At 43.7% G+C, this 16,876-nt stretch overlaps 1 protein-coding gene across 1 annotated transcript; it reads right to left on the bottom strand.

Moving 5' to 3' along the window:
• Positions 1-607: 607 nt before the first annotated feature.
• LOC130200234 (sodium- and chloride-dependent betaine transporter-like) lies at positions 608-16,513 on the bottom strand. The gene is made up of 16 exons (XM_056424288.1): positions 16,437-16,513; positions 15,940-16,104; positions 15,170-15,304; positions 14,724-14,864; positions 14,450-14,573; positions 14,133-14,174; positions 13,392-13,521; positions 12,566-12,700; positions 8,205-8,308; positions 8,000-8,124; positions 7,393-7,505; positions 7,182-7,319; positions 6,580-6,682; positions 2,381-2,481; positions 1,446-1,592; positions 608-1,320 (listed from the first exon to the last, which is right to left on the bottom strand). The coding sequence occupies exons 2-16, from the start codon at positions 16,091-16,093 to the stop codon at positions 1,153-1,155; spliced, it is 1,860 nt and encodes a 619-aa protein (XP_056280263.1). The 5' UTR covers positions 16,094-16,104; positions 16,437-16,513; the 3' UTR covers positions 608-1,152.
• Positions 16,514-16,876: the final 363 nt, after the last annotated feature.

Here is a 16,876-nt window from a genome sequence, read left to right as displayed (position 1 = left end):
AAGGGCTGAGGAGAGGTGAGAGGCAGTTCAGGGGCTGAGGAGAGGGAGGAGGCAGTTCAGGGGCTGAGAAAAGGTGGGAGGTAGTCAAGGGCTGAGGAGAGGTGAGAGGCAGTCAAGGGCTGAGGAGAGGGAGGAGGCAGTTCGGGGGCTTAGGAAAGATGGGAGGCAGTTGAAGGGCTGAGGAGGAGGCAGTTCAAGGGCTGAGGAGAGGTAGGAGGCAGTTCAAGGGCTGAGGAGAGGTAGGAGGCAGTTCAAGGGCTGAGGAGAGGTGGGAGGCCACCGACCAGAATTGTTTGTTAATTGAATGTCGGTTCAGATCACACAGATGAGTGAACTTGGTTTTGTGATGGAGTAAATTCATGTTCACCAAGTACACATCCTGTAAAATCACATGCACACACAAGCACGGGTTATTTAATGTTTCGCATGTATGACAAAAAGACGGAAGAAAGACCCACAGAGCTGTGTAATATTTTTGTTTTCCTACTACATGAAAAGAAAACGTGAGACTTGTTCACCGAGTATCGTGAACTCGTATTGAATGTTTATGCTCGCTGGTCATGAATCAATACGGAGAGAATGAAAAGAGACACACGGGACCAGAATGTTAAGCATAGAGATATGTTTAATGAGGTCCAGCACTATTGTAACATATATCATGAATTGATATTATATATATATTCATGAAAACAAAAGTAAAGTTAGCAGTAAACAAACAGTGAATGGATATGACAGCTCCATGGCAGTAAAACCAATTCAGCAAAATCAGAGTTTTGACTGCATTATACATGTGATGAGAAACTACAATTTGCAATAGTGGGCGAAACATAGTTTTAATGAGCATGAAGAATGAATGGCATAAAAAAAGATGATATCTCTAATTCTGCTGCGTCGGATTTAGATTTTTAACTGGAGTATTCTAAGAGTGGAAGGCTTTGTCGTTGAAGTATTATTTTAAGCAATTTACAAAAACGGATTATAGTTTAGAAAAATGGCATTAAAAAAAAGAAGGTAAATACTCATATAAAACACCATTAAAAAGTCCCTGAATACTTAATACTGAATGAAATGTGTAAACACTTTAAAAAGGGAGCACATGATCGTAAAATTGTCGTCACAGAATTGAACCATTTAACGGTGACGTCCGAGCCATCAGACCTCGCCGGGTTCCCCCGCCGCCATCTCCTCCTTGGCTTCCTCCTCTCGGCTGTCCGGCTGCGCCTGAGCCTTGAAGATGACGCGTTTACACAGCGTGAGGATGGGCTTGTGAGGCCGGGCCTGGCGCAGGTCACGCGATGGTGTCGTCATGTTATTGGGATTCTGAGTTGTAGGAGTGATATGAAATTAAAACGTTAACGTCATGCGACTTAGTCAAACACCTATCACAGTATAATAATTGAGTTCTGAACGAATATTTATATTTGAAATTGACTAAATTCACCCACCTTGCACAGTGCGACAAATATAAACACTGGGATACACATCAGAGGAGTGATGATGAGGAGGGAGCTCAGGAGGCTGCCCTGGGTGCCGATTGCATAACCGTACACTGTGAACTCGCTGGCGTTCCCCACTTCATACAGTATCGTAGCCTAGGTGACAAGAAGTAGAAAGGCTTTGTGTAGCCGTGTGCTTTGTTGTGCCTGACAAATAAATCACAACCAATAGAAAGAAGTGGAATGGAAACAGACAGGACGTGAATAACATCAAATTCTCTCTAAATTGAATTAAATGGTGAATAAATGATGGTTAAAAACATTTTCAATCGGGTAATAAGGGGCATGCAATTACTCAACTATTCTTGCTACTTGCAAATGCGTAGCTCCTGCTAATAGTTCAATAATCCTTAGGAAAGAGCTAATCGGCTCATGTAAAACTGTCAAAATTATGTATGAAAATTATTGAGTGGAACATTAAATTTGGCAAAATAAATGCAACATGAAGTGTTGAGCATCACAGACTTCATCCATAACCTTCTGCAGTGAACTGTGATGCAAAAAGAGGTCAATAGTGATGTGTCCTAGATTGTAAGTGATACGTGCCTAAACATAGAGAAATACCCGTACGCTACTGTAACCGACGACTGGTTCCCGTTACTAAGAATACGTCTGCTGTACTTTCTGATCTCGTACAGATCATGCAGTAAAGTGTGTTTTTAACCTTCTACAGTAAAAGCAGCAGTCTCTTCTTTCCCATCAGTGAGCTCATGCATAACTACTGATGTGGCACAATGAAATATGTGAAATGCTCAGCAAAGAGAGAAAGGCCAGAGGAGGGGACACTGTGTTCAGGTGGATGAATAAATACAAAACACGAGTTAATGGACATTAACGCAGAGACACAAAGTGAATGAGATGTGACACAGGTGCGAGTGTCTCACCCAACAAATGAGCGGCGTGATGAACATCCAGCAGTACTTCAGCACGGGAACCGGTCGGTACCCGATCATGTCCTCAATGTTGTCATAGAAACGGTCCGCACCTGCAAAGTCACAGAGGGAAGGTGTTCGTCAATCACAGGGCATGAAAAGGTTTTTGCTTTTACCAGAAACTAAACACCCGATGAGATGCTGAAGCTTAAGCTGAGTTGACTCTTAATGTGTGTTTGTTTGTTCGTAAAAAAACAACCTGGCAATTTTATTAAATACTTGGGTGTTTCTATTTTACGCAAGAAGAAACCCGAGGCCACTGATTGGTCAGGTGCATGAGCTGGCCGATGGAGCAACATCCACACACTCTTCTGGCCGTTCCAAAGTCGAGGCTTAAATCAAAGGGAGACCGTGCTTTTGCCGTTAGAGCCCCTCGACTTTGGAACGACCTACCAGAGAGGATAAGGCTCGCAGAATCAGTAACTTCTTTTCAATCACTTCTTATAACCCATTTTTATGGAACAGCTTTTAAGTGATCTAGTCCTTTTATGCAGAACTTTGGTTCCCTTAATTTAGTTTGTCTGTTTTTTTATTTTATTTTAATATATATTTGTAAATGTTATATTTGTTTCTTACTATTCCATTTGTTTTGCCTTGTAAACATTGTTTTTAAAGGTGCTATATGAATAAAGTTATTATTATTATTATTATTAACACAGACTCACTCACACTCACACTCTGATATCTCACTCTGCATCAGAAGACGTGTGGCTGACTTTTGTTCCAAAGAGCACATTTCAAGGTCCCAGATATCGAATGTTGTAATATGTTGTCATGTCTCGTCGGTTATGTTAAGTTTTAGGTTTTAGTCCTGTTTTCCATGTCCGCTTTTATTTTGTAGTAACTGTCCTCTCTCGTTTCAGAAACTTTATTTCCTGCCCCGGTGTTTCCTCGTTAGTGTGATTGCCTGCTCCACCCCTGATTGTGTCCACCTGTTCCCCATTTCCTCATGTATTTTAAGCCTGTGTCTACCTGTGTCTTGTGTCAGATCGTCTTGTCTCAAGTCTCGTCCTGACCCGTCTAGTCTAAGAAATTGTTGTTCATGTTAGTGTAGTCTTTTGTCCTGGTTTGCAGTTTCCAGCAGAGTTGTGATTTTGTTTATACTTTGATCAAGTCTTTTTCCCAGCATAGCTGTGATTTTCTGTTTTTTCTAAACCCAATCTTAGTTTCCTGCTCAGCAGCAACTTTAAGTTGTACTTTGTTTTTTGGAATTGTTAAGGGATTTCCTGAATGTGTTTGTATATCTGGATGATATTTTGATCTTCTCTCCTGATGAGAAAACCCACATCAAGCACGTGGAACAAGTTCTACAATGGCTATTGGACAACCAGCTGTACGTAAAGGCTGAGAAGTGTGTCTTTCATGTCAACAAGGTGTCATTCCTGGGCTTCATCATTGAGGAGGACAGCATCAAGATGGACCCTTTTAAGGTCAGTGCGGTGGCCAATTGGCCGACACCCAGCTGCAAAAAGCAGGTTCAGCAGTTCTTGGGTTTTGCCAATTTTTATAGACGTTTTATCAGGAACTTCAGCCCCCTTGCATGGCCTGACTTCTAATCATATACATTTTGAGTGGAATTCCCAGGCGGAGGACGCTTTTCAGAACCTCAAGAGGAAGTTCACATCCGCCCCGATCCTCATTGTTCCTGATCCTCCGGCAGTTTGTGGTGGAGGTGGACGCCTCCAACGAGGGGTTGGGGGCTGTCTTATCCCAACGCTCGGTCAGCGACAACAAACTCCACCCCTGTGCTTACCTGTCACGCAAATTTTCCTCAGCTGAGTGGAACTATGATGTAGGAAACCGCGAACTGTTAGCAGTTAAAGCTGCCTTAGAGGAATGGAGACATTGGTTGGAGGGAGCCGAGCACCCTTTTATAGTCTGGACTGATCATAAAAACTTAGAATACATCAGAAAGGCTAAAAGACTGAATGCTCGGCAGGCTCGATGGACTCTATTTTTTTAATCGTTTCAACTTTACGTTGTCTTACCGACCTGGCTCTAAAAATATCAAGCCTGATGCACTGTCTAGGATATTCGCCCACATGTCTAATGCCAAGGAGCCGGAACCCATCCTTCCACTTAACCGTGTGGTTGGAGCGGTGACTTGGCAGATAGAAACTGTGGTCAAGCAGGCTAATCGTGAGGTTCCAGCACCTAGTGGCTGCCCTCCGGACCGGCTGGTCGTGCCGGAGACGGTGAGGTCACAGGTCATTCACTGGGCTCACACTTCCTTGCTTACCTGACATCCTGGGGTGAAGCGGACTGTTTGTGATCAAGCAGAGGTTTTGGTGGCCGGCCATGGAGAAGGAGGTGGGAGAATATGTTGCTGCCTGTCCCACCTGCGCAAGGAACAAGACTTCATCCTCGTCTCCGATGGGACTCCTTCATCCCCTTTCCATCCCCAGCAGACCGTGGTCGGATATTTCCCTGGATTTTGTTACGGGACTCCCTGTTTCCCAAGGGAACACTGCCGTGTTGACGGTGGTTGACCGCTTTTCCAAGATGGTACATTTCATAGCTTTACCTAAATTACCCTCAGCTAAAGAAACGATGCAACATGTTTTTCGAGTGCATGGATTTCCCAGGGATATAGTGTCTGATCGGGGCCCACAGTTCGTGTCCCGTTTCTGGAGGGAATTCTGCTCTCATTGGAGCCACGGTGAACCTTTCTTCTGGGTACCATCCCCAATCCAACGGGCAGACGGAGAGACTCAACCAGGAGTTGGAGACCTGCCTACGCTGTTTGGTGTCCCAGAACCTGGCCTCCTGGACTGATGTGGGTAGAGTTTGTCCACAATTACCTCCCTTCCTCGGCAACTGGACTCACTCTGTTCCAGGGTGCCTATGGTTATCAGCTCCCCCCTGTTTCCGGAGGGGGAGAAGGAGGTAGAGGTACCGTCGGCTCATGCACTGATCTGCCGATGTCACCGGGTCTGGGCGGCAGCTCGGAAGGTCCTCACTCGCAACGCGGCCAGGATGAAGAGGATGGCCGATCGACGGCGAGATCCGGCCCCGGAGTACAGGACTGGTCAAAACGTCTGGTTATCCACCAAGGATTTACCCCTTTGTGTGACCTCCAAAAAGCTGGCTCCCAGGTTTGTGGGCCCCTACACCATCTCCAAAGTGGTTAATTCTGTGTCTGTCCGGGTCCACCCCACGTTTCACGTTTCCAACAAACATGCCTTCAGTTTCTTGAAAGGAAATAGCTTGTTTTGAGAAAAGTGTGCAATGCAGATACTCAGAGATGAGGTGTGAAGACTAATATGAGAAGAGACGAGTTCTCAACCCACAGGTTGTAATTTAGCCAGTCATGCGGCCGATAATGAAGTGGTAGGAAGCGGTGGGAAGCCAGAATAATGGCAGAGGAAGATGGAGGATATGGAAATATTTGAGGTGTCGACAACCGACTGATCCTGACACGTTTGAGCTAAAGAGATGACCTTTGAAACGTGAATTAAATGTTGTCGTTAAATAGAAAGGGAGGAAAAATGGCAGCGAGACACGAGAACTGAACATCCACCAAAGAAATGGCCAGTCAGATAGTTTCCGGCGTTGCTTTAGGCTTCAGTCCAGTAGATGGAGCACTCGTCCCTCTGCTCGAAGATAAGGTCCACAAACAACCACTGAGAAGCTGTGGATTTCATCCATTGGCTGAGTTCAATCAAAGGTGATCATGAAAACACAGAGGAATGTCTCATGTTCTGCTTAGACTCTTATAGCTATAGTATAGTAGTTAGACCCCTGTAATCCAGTATGCTTGTGTCAAACTAATCAGAAGAAAACAAGGATAAGAGGCTGTGTGAGGTTGCAAAGAAAACATGTCGAGAGAATACATGTGCTGCGTATGCAAAGTAATTGGGGTCATATGTTATGAGGAAGTAATTTTAAATATTGTAAGACAAAAAGAATAAGTAGAGGATCCGGTAATTTTTTTCTATCTCATCCCTTTTCTTCTTCTCTTGGTAGAGCTCAGGATGAAAACAAATGTGGATGGAGATGCTGGTTTCTCAGATGTTGTAACAGGAAGTCGATTACACGGATTAAATCAATGCTGCTGTCGGAATGGCAAAAGCCCAAAGAAATGCAATGGACTTCCTTATGGAGGCATATTTAGGTCTTAAAGTGAGTAAATAGTGTGTGTTTTGACTTACCGTACACCCAGCCAATGACGAGCGTCTCAAAAGAGGCGATGAAGAGGAGACTGGTTCCACTGACGCCGTAGTTGTCAATGAGTGTGAAGAGGTATATCCCTCCCTGAAACATGAACAGAAAAATGCATCAACGAACAAGATGTGTGTGTTTTTAAAAAATCTTTACCAGTTCGGCTACTTCCTGTGTGTCAATAGAGAAGCACGACATTCCCATATTTGTCATACATCCTGAAATCTAACCATTTAATTGCTGATGTGAATAGAATTAAGTGTCGCATATAGTGTTTATTCTGTTAACACTTCACAATTCTCTATTGTTTTATGCCCACTTTTTCAAAATTGATAACAATTAAAAATAAAACTGCAAGGTTATGGTTTGTTAATCAACAAGTTTACAGCCACACATGCTCATGTTTAGCAGGTATGTTTACCATGTCCGTTGGCTTAGTCTAGAATGATAGCATGTTGATATTTGACAATTACCACGAAACAGATATACTAGCAGCTCATCTAAAGGTATTTGGTAAAATAAATATTGTTATTACTTGATTATTATGCTTAATAAAAAGTATCCTACCACCGCAAGTTGCTCTGCCGCTTACCTCACTGATGAGCGGCAGCCCCAATAGAAAACAGACGACGGCTATGACCAGGGTCAGCAGCTCTCGGCCGCCCCGCCTCCTCAGCTGGTGTGGGAACAGGTCCGTGAGGGCCGTTGCCATGCTCTCCACACACACAAACTGTGGGCACAGAAACACATCAGCCGAGGAGGGAATGCAGCGCGGTGCCGAGACACTGCATTACATGCAGTACCTGACTGTCCAGGCCCAGGAAGAGGACCATGAGGAAGAAGAGCACGGCCCAGAAGGATGAGCCCGGCAGTAATGACAGAGCCCTTGGATATGCCAAAAAGACCAGACCCGGACCTGCAGACAGGCACATGAATGCATTCATCAACACATGAGAGCGAACATAAACATAATTACGTGGAAGAGAAATATTGGCTCAACCCCCAACAATAGCCTCGTCAGCCCTCAGTTTTCTCACGACCCCTTCAGGGCCCCAGATCCCCAGATTAGGAATCATTATTTCAACATAACTATGAATAAAACAGGATTTTAAAAAAAAGGAAACATTCAAGTGAAACATCTTAAGGTGCCATCTTGTGGACATTGTTGATTTGTGTTGACAGAATTACTGCAGAGCCACAATGCAATGGGCAACTATTTTGATGATAGAACAATGTAAAAATCTTTTTAAGCAAAATCCCAAAAAGTGTTGTTGCTAGCTTCTCAAAAAGGAACATAATTTATGATTCAAAGATATTTATTAGTTGCAGCACGAAGCATTAAAAACAACTTATCAAGGCCAGCAGTGAGACGAAAGATGCGGATGCTGAACGAGGGAGGAAAGAACTCACCGGCAGAAACCACTTCCTCCATCGGTACCCCCATGTCATGGGCCATGAATCCCAGCACTGAGAACACGACGAAACCAGCAAAGATACTGGTGGCACTGTTCAGGCAACACAGTGCCAAGCAATCCCTACAACACACCGACAACAAGAAGCCTGCGCTGTCAAGGAGACGTGGAACGCTCAATGTGCTGCGTGCGGGGACACGGACCTGTAGCAGTTATTGTTGTATTTGTTGTAGCTCCCCAGAGCGGTCAGCACTCCCTGGCACACGGCGTAGGAGAAGAACACCTGAGTCCCAGCGTCGTGCCAGACCTGGAAGCGGATTGGAAATAGATTCATGAGATGTGGACATTAGTAAATAACATTTGAGGTCAAAACAAATAATCAGAACTGTACGATGACAAACAGCTTTGCTTTATGCCGGTGTTAATTACAGGCAATATCAGCGATTGAGTCCTTGAAATGTACATTATATGCTCAAAGATGTTGTTAAGAATATAAAAATACATACTTAGTACCCCATGTCCCTCACTTTGCATTAAGGCCCCGAAGCACCAAACCTTGTGTCCTTCTATGGCATTAGGGCCCTGACCAGAGAGAACAGCTCATACTCATGCTCACCCACATGCTTTGGAACATACTGACACTGCTGGATAAGAAACACAGATACTGTAGGACAAACACTTCTTGACCTCGGCCAGAAGATGACACATCCACACAGCCTCTGACCTCACCCTGACCGCTCAGTCGTAGAATTGAGATTTAATAAGAGCCGTACCTGTCACCGTCAAAGAATTTGTTGATGTAAGCAACAGATAGTTTCAATGCCTTTTTAGTTTCTATTATATTAAAGAAACCAGCACCTCAATAGTATAAACTGCACAGCTCCTGCTTTAGATGGAGAACAACATACACACACACTGATTATGATGATGGCGAGAAGATCGTGAGCCAAGAGGGTGGGACCACCCTGAGCTCCATCAGAAGGTGTTCAAAGTCTAAACCAGGAACACCTCCATCTGTTTTAACCAATCACTGCTGCTGTCGTGAGCCCAGAGGGTGGGACCACCCTGAGCTCCAACGATGAGACGGACAAAGATTAAACCGAGTGACGTCTCCATCTATATTATCTAATCACGCTTGCTCTTAAAGATATAAAGAGTCATGTTCTCCTGGAGAACTGCAGTCTGTTATTGAACGATGCTTTGAGCTGACTTCATCCAGGCCCGTGCTGCACGTTAAATATTGTGTGTCTTTGGACTTTTTGTTCTACCACACTTAATTAAATCCACTTTGTTTTGAATTTTACTTTGCCGTCCTGGTCATCTTTTCCCAACCTTCGACAATGTTTTGTTATTTGTCAGTGAGCGTCATCGTGCACCACATATGTGTGCATTCAGGATGAGGGATGGGAAGAAGGTGGCGGGGTTTGTTCATATGGATGTCGGTCTGCAGGGCCTCATTCGGCATCTGGTTCCCATCAGAGGCAACACAGCACTGAGAGCCCTTTACGAAAAGTATGCGCCCCCTTGTCCGGGCCCCCGCGGTGGGACTGACTCATCAGTGAGTCTGTGAATCCGACACTGGACACAGAGGAAACTGTCGCATCTTCAGAAACACGCGACTTATTGATTTTTTCCCGCCGCTCTGGACAGAGATTCACACGCACATAAAGGAAAGGAGACGCAGTGTAAACAGGCCCCAGATGCAGACCAGGCCCGTGTTTGCATGCACTGATTAGAAGCAGATCTGTTTTCAGATCTGTTTTTTAAGAGCATGTGGGATGGCATAACTCTGCTTTCTGGCGCGTGATTGCTAACACCTGCCTTCCACATCGAGCAAAATGACATTCTCTCAGCGTTTCCCACCGCTTCGTTCCACGATTGCATTCTCCAAAAAAATATGTTTATGTCTCACTGACGAAGCCTTGAGCTGACACACATCGGAGTTTGTTTTTAGGTCTCAAATTACTTTAACCCAAACACAGGGGCGTTTGTAGGATTCAAAGAAAGGGGGAGGCTAAGCCCCAAGGGGAGGGGTATGGTAGGCGATGTTTGCGCAATTTTTTGGGGGGGGCCCCGGATATCTAATGTGGCAGAATTTTAGGGTCATAGTGATATTTTATACTCATTTGGACACCATCACTGAGATAACTAGAACGGGCACTCGGTAGAGCGCATACCTTCGCATATCACAAGATTGGGCATTGAATTATGAACATTTTGGCATTAGTTGCATGCCAATTGGATAAAAATTGACCGCGCTATGGTAAAAAGAAGATTGTGACCTTTTCATGACCTTGACCTTTGACCCGATCGATCCCTAAATCTAATCAAATGGTCCCCGGATAATAACCAATCATCCCACCAAATTTCATGCGATTCAAGAAGATTTTGACCTTTTCATGACCTTGACCTTTGACCCGATCGATCCCAAAATCTAATCAAATGGTCCCCGGATAATAACCAATCATCCCACCAAATTTCATGCGATTCGGTTTAATACTTTTTGAGATATGCGAGTAACACGCATACAAATAAATAAATACATAAATAAACTAGAACGGGCACTCGGTAGAGCGCATACCTTCGCATATCACAAGATTGGGCATTGAATTATGAACATTTTGGCATTAGTTGCATGCCAATTGGACAAAAATGTATCGTGCTATGGTAAAAAAAAGATTTTGACCTTTCCATGACCTTGACCTTGACCTTTGACCCGATTGATCCCAAAATCTAATCAAATGGTCCCCGGATAATAACCAATCATCCCACCAAATTCCATGTGATTCAAGAAGATTTGACCTGTTCATGACCTTTGACCCGATCAATCCCAAAATCTAATCAACTGGTCCCCGGATAATAAACAATCATCCCACCAAATTTCATGCGATTCGGTTCAATACTTTTTGAGTTCTGCGAAAGATTTTGACCTGTTCATGACCTTTGACCTTGACCTTTGACCCGATCGATCCCAAAATCTAATCAACTGGTCCCCGGATAATAAACAATCATCCCACCAAATTTCATGCGATTCGGTTCAATACTTTTTGAGTTCTGCGAAAGATTTTGACCTGTTCATGACCTTTGACTTTGACCCGATCGATCCCAAAATCTAATCAACTGGTCCCCGGATAATAAACAATCATCCCACCAAATTTCATGCGATTCGGTTCAATACTTTTTGAGTTCTGCGAAAGATTTTGACCTGTTCATGACCTTTGACCTTGACCTTTGACCTGATCGATCCCAAAATCTAATCAACTGGTCCCCGGATAATAATCAATCATCCCACCAAATTTCATGCGATTCGGTTCAATACTTTTTGAGTTTTGTGAATAACACCCATACAAATAAATAAATAAATAAATACACGGCGATCAAAACATAACCTTCCGGCATTTTCAATGCGAAGGTAATAAATAAATACACGGCGATCAAAGCATAACCATGAGCATTTTCAATGCGAAGGTAAAGATTAACTACTTCAGTGTCAAAATGCCATTCAATGGAAAAACATATTATAATAATATATATTAATGCAAAGAATAGAGAGATGTCGATGCTTTTTTCTTGTATTTCGGATTTGCTCGTTCCCACTCTCGCTCACTGGAGACAGTTTCTAAATGAAGCCCCCCTAAAATAGGCCTAACGACGCCCCTGCCCAAACATGTTGGGATTCTCCGCATAAGTAGATGTTCTTACAAGAGCCACTCTGTTCACTACTTACAGGAAAACTCACGCTCACATGCATGCATGCACATCCACATGCCCACAGAAGAGAAGAGGAAGGGACTCCCGTCCTCAAAGACAAAGGGGGGTGTCTGACGGTTAACCCTCTGGTTATCAACTTTGACCCCTGAAGCGCTGCTCAAGAGTGATAAATGAAGCAGCGTGAGAGGGAAGTAAGAGGGGTGGTGATCTATTCTGTGGGAGAAAGAGTTGCGTCTGGCAGAAACAGAGGCTGTTATTGTGCAAGAGAATGCATCCAGAACTCACCCTGGGTTTGTTTTTTAATCCCCCTTTCAGTTAAAAAAGTACGTCGTAAAGCTGAGTGAATAACAGCTCTGCCGTAAGAATGTAATACTTATGTTATGTTTGAATACAATCTGTTATTTGCAATGATAGTAAGTTTCAGGTTGAAAATAGTTATTTTGACTTTTTTATGAAGGTAAATATGCCCTCGAAAAGTGACCGTTTCACCTCCTGTGTGATGAGCTGACTGTGTACTCAAGGAAGAAGAAGCTTTCTAATCCTATGACAGAAGTTCTCAATGAAAGAGGATCCTGGTTTGTTGTTCTTGTTAAGACTTTGTCTTGGGACCGGAAACCAGATTCGTAGCAAAGAGAAATGGGGAAGAGAGAACAATGCGCTGTATTCATCCTGTTGGGACAGAGCAATGTAACGGAGGTCGGAGAAATGAAGACAGAGATGATGCTCTCAGTTCTAAAGGCCTCTTTCTGTCCGTGTACTTAAGCAAATACAGGATGTATATACACCGTGATTTATGTTTGTAATGCTGTATTTCAAAAGCAACCGTTGATGGATTATGATTGAGAGTTCTCACACTTGGATCAGCAAGCTTGCTCAAGTCCGGGAGGAGGTAGTATTTCAGGCCATCCCCGGCTCCTGGGAGCGTCACTCCTCGGATGAAGAGGATGAACAGCATCAGGTAGGGGAATGTAGCAGTGAAGTAAACCACCTGCAAACACAAAATACATACACACAAGTTTGCATATGGACACTCAAACACTCTTTTCATTGACACCGCAGAAGGTAGTTCCGTAAACATTTGATACACACGCTTTGAGGGCAAACTTCAAGTTAATCGAGAATGTCGAACCAAAACAAAAAGCTGAAAGATTAAAACACTTCCAGAGCATGAACGTGACACTCCTTAGGATTTCACTCTTGTTTGATAGTTCACTTACTTACTTTAACTGCAAGTACTTTTTACATATCACAGGTTCCAGAGTTTCTTTCAAAGACACCCGTATCAACAGCTGGAGCCATAAGAAGGCTCACTGTGTCAGAAGCATATGTTTACAGTGCACCCAAACAATCTGTGGACCGAGAGGTGGTCTGAAATGTCAACGCTGCACTTATGATCACACAAAACAAATGGGGGGTTGGCAGACATGGTAAAGCAACTCTGACGGAATGCTGAGATTTAAGTTACTTGGAAATTGCACAATTCAAAATGCCTCTGAGGCAAATTTGTAATTTGTGAGAATGGGCTATACAAAATGAATTGAATTGAATTGAATCTTGTCTTCTTTCGTGTATGTGTTTATGCGTGTGTATGCACGCCCTAGCTTTGTCTGATTGTAATTGTATGTATGCGGCCTAATATCGGGCACAGTGCTGGTTGTGGATTCAAAAGAAGTACCCGCCTTTCCGGTCCATTTGATTCCTTTAAAGATGCAGAAGTAACAAATAACCCAGGCCAGCAGGAGACACAGAGCCAGGTCCCAGTGAACCTTCCCCAGGGACATGTCATCGGAAGTCCTTAACACACGGTTACTGTGGGCAAGAGATCGTCAATAAGAATATGAATCCCACAACACGCAGACTGATGGGTGTATGGATGTGCAGTTTAATCCACTTTGTCCCTTCTGTCATAAGCCTTCTCCGACTGCAGATAAACACAGCTTGTTACTCACGCTCCATGAATGCATCGGACCTTTTAGTGTGTGCACTCGAACGGGAATCATTTCAAATGCAGCAAAAAGAACGACACATCTCAATGAATGAATACAGATGTGGAAATCAGTCTATTTATTGTGGATGAATTCACTTCATGTCATAAAAGTTGCAGTTAACAGAACACATATTGTTCTCGTCAGCTGAGTGATTTCCTAAATCCTCCCAATCAATCGGGAGATTGTCATGTGAAGAGCACCAGCCATGTTTCACGAGTCCAAAAAAACTGAGACCCCTTCCATTTTTCTATGATAGCGATAATCATCAATAGCATCATGTTCACTAAGCGCCCCAACAGTACAGATGGCCGCTCGGTATCGGGCAGGCCAGACTGGAAGCTGGTGCTGAGGAATGTTCCTGATAGGCACAATGTAAATGTTCTTATTTTAATATATATATATAATGTGTGTGTGTGTGTGTGTGTTTCTTACTGCCAGAACTCCTCCTCCGGGGAGTGGGACGAGTCACCATCACTGAAAATATTAATAACAAATACAAGTAAGGTGATTTCAAACGTTAGAATAGTTCTAAACAATGCTTCGTTGGCTATGATTTAGGGCAGCAAAACTTCTTGGTTAAGTTCAGGAAAAATAAACAGAACCTAAAGTAGACAACATATACTCATAGAGTATCTAATGTGTGCCCGGGTCACGTGCACATTGCATTATTGTCTACCGACACCCGGGTGCTCATAGAGCATCTGCCTATGAATTGTTGTGATAGTTCACCAGGTAAAGATGCAACTTACCTGATAGTGAAATTTTGAAAGTAGTCAGGTGATGTGGATGTGAAGTTGTCTAGGAACGACCAGTTTGAGTTAGGCTGAAGCAAATCGGTGTTCGCAAAGAAGCTGGAGTGACCGTGACACAACTCTAAGAGATGGAGGAGAGAGAGAGAGAGATGAGGGTGAGTTGCATGTCGTATGCTTCAAAATGGTAAACTCCATCATAGACAGACGTGTTCAAACACAGACGCGTTCGAACAAAACAATGAGCGCCGTTTCTTCCCACGGCATGACTCACCGGTGTTCCACCAGTTGTCACACGTGGACCAGGGCAGCGGGCTTTGGAAGGAATGAAACAGGTAGAAGATGGCCCAGGCCAACACCACGATGTAGTAGATGTTCAGATAGGCCACAATCACTTGGGCCGCAATCCCCAAGCCTGAGGGCGACAAAGGGACTCATCACACACTTTCACACAGCGTTTGGTTTGCTTCTGTGTCGCAAACATTGAGATATACATGTACGTACATATTCTCCTTCAATTCTTACCATTATTTTACTTTGGAAGCGTTTCATTTAGTATAAAAAAAAAAAATCAACCACCAGTTCTGGCCACAAACAATAAAAGGTTCTTATCTTAATGTATTCTTCCAGTAGCAATGAATAAAAACATGCATCTCCTGCACGTCAACAAGACGCATCGCTGAGTAACTCAACAAAAATCTGTCCGAGCTTCGTCTTTACCCTCGAACATGGGGCATATCTTCCTCCAGGCGGTCACCCCCCCCTCACTGGTGTACTGGCCCAACGCCGTCTCCAGGAAGAACAAAGGGATGCCACAGAAGAAGAGGAACACAAAGTAAGGGATGAAGAAGACACCTGGAAATAAACACATCTGTTAAAAAGAGTTGCTTGCATGTGATGTAAAGAAGGGTTTCCACAAATATTGAAAAAATAAATACACATTAAGCCACAAATCCAACACGTATTAAAGGTTGATTGTGTAACTAGCTAAATGGGACAAAAGGGCTTATTTGTAATTTACAATGGGATTACACTATTTTCCATGTTACTTGGGGAAATTGTCAAGGACCCTGCCTCAAGGATCATGGACAGGGACAAAAGAACCAAATCCAAACAATATTATATGTTTGAGATTGGTTTCTATACATAATTTAAAATGTGATATTATGAAATGTTTTCTGACACTGTGGACAACAATGGAAACCATGTCTGTGGTGAACCCAGCGTGCCATTACGATGATGACGCCTATGCTTTTTAAGAAACAGATAGATCTAGGTGACTAAGTGATAGATCTAGGTGTCACCTCCCCTCCTCTCTCATTCCTCTCAATATGCACACATTAACATATGCAGACATATATACACGTGTGTACAGGCATTCAAGTACGTGCACACACACACATACAAACACACACCCACACAGACGCACAGCCACACATATGTTCAGCTTCCATCTATTACATATTACAGCCAGCAATAGTCCCCCTCACCTCCTCCATTTTTGTAGCACAGATAAGGGAAACGCCAAACATTCCCGAGACCAATGATCTCTCCCGCCATGGAGAACATGAACTCCATCTTGTTGGCCCATTTCCCTCGCGGCTGACCCCCTGCAGGAGTCTGTGTAGCCGTTCCCTCAGTCATGGTCTCTCCGTCTATACACACATACACACACACAAACACACACACACACATAATAATAATAATAATAATAATAATAAACCATGTCTGTTATGTTCTCTCCGGCTCTCGTCCAGTGGCCTCTACAATGTAATTGGTAGTTTCCATAATGATCGCAGTAAGTTTAGCTCACACAGCAGTCTAGTAAAGCTTCTGCTCTGGTTCTGTCAGCGCCACTGACACACCCATCCAACCAACCCACTACTTTCAAGACATGACTCTACAAACTTCTGCCGGTGATTGCAAAAGCCACCGTAAGAACATAGTAAGGAAGTTGGAGCGTCTGAAGAGTTGTGAATGCACGCACCTTGCTCGCGGGCTGGCAGTGGCGCGCGCCTTCAATGAGATCCCGAGACTGAGGAGCCGAAGTTTGAAGAAAGTCTCTCCTGCAAAAGTGGGCGTGTCCAGATGGAGACCACACACAATCACGATCTCACACGCGCACACGCGCACATGCGCACGCGCACACACAAACACACGGTATTATTGCCTTACGCAGAATAAGCTGTCCTTATGGACGCTCCCTCACCACAATGTAAAATAGGCATACCCATGTCTTCATGCATGTATTTTCACAGTTATTTATCCAAAATACATATTTTTCAAAGCCTCCATGAAGAGTGTGTCACAGGGTATAGACAGAGACAAGAGCAGCATCTTGTAAATAGGACTTGTTAGTGATTTCAACTCTGCTCCTTCTTACACGAATATATATGATATATATGATATGATATTCCTTTATTCGTC

The sequence above is a fragment of the Pseudoliparis swirei genome, chromosome 10 (genome assembly GCF_029220125.1).
Source record: "Pseudoliparis swirei isolate HS2019 ecotype Mariana Trench chromosome 10, NWPU_hadal_v1, whole genome shotgun sequence".
NCBI lineage: Eukaryota > Metazoa > Chordata > Actinopteri > Perciformes > Liparidae > Pseudoliparis > Pseudoliparis swirei.
The sequence above is the reverse complement of the archived record's forward strand: the minus strand, read 5'-3'. Positions and strand labels throughout refer to the sequence as shown.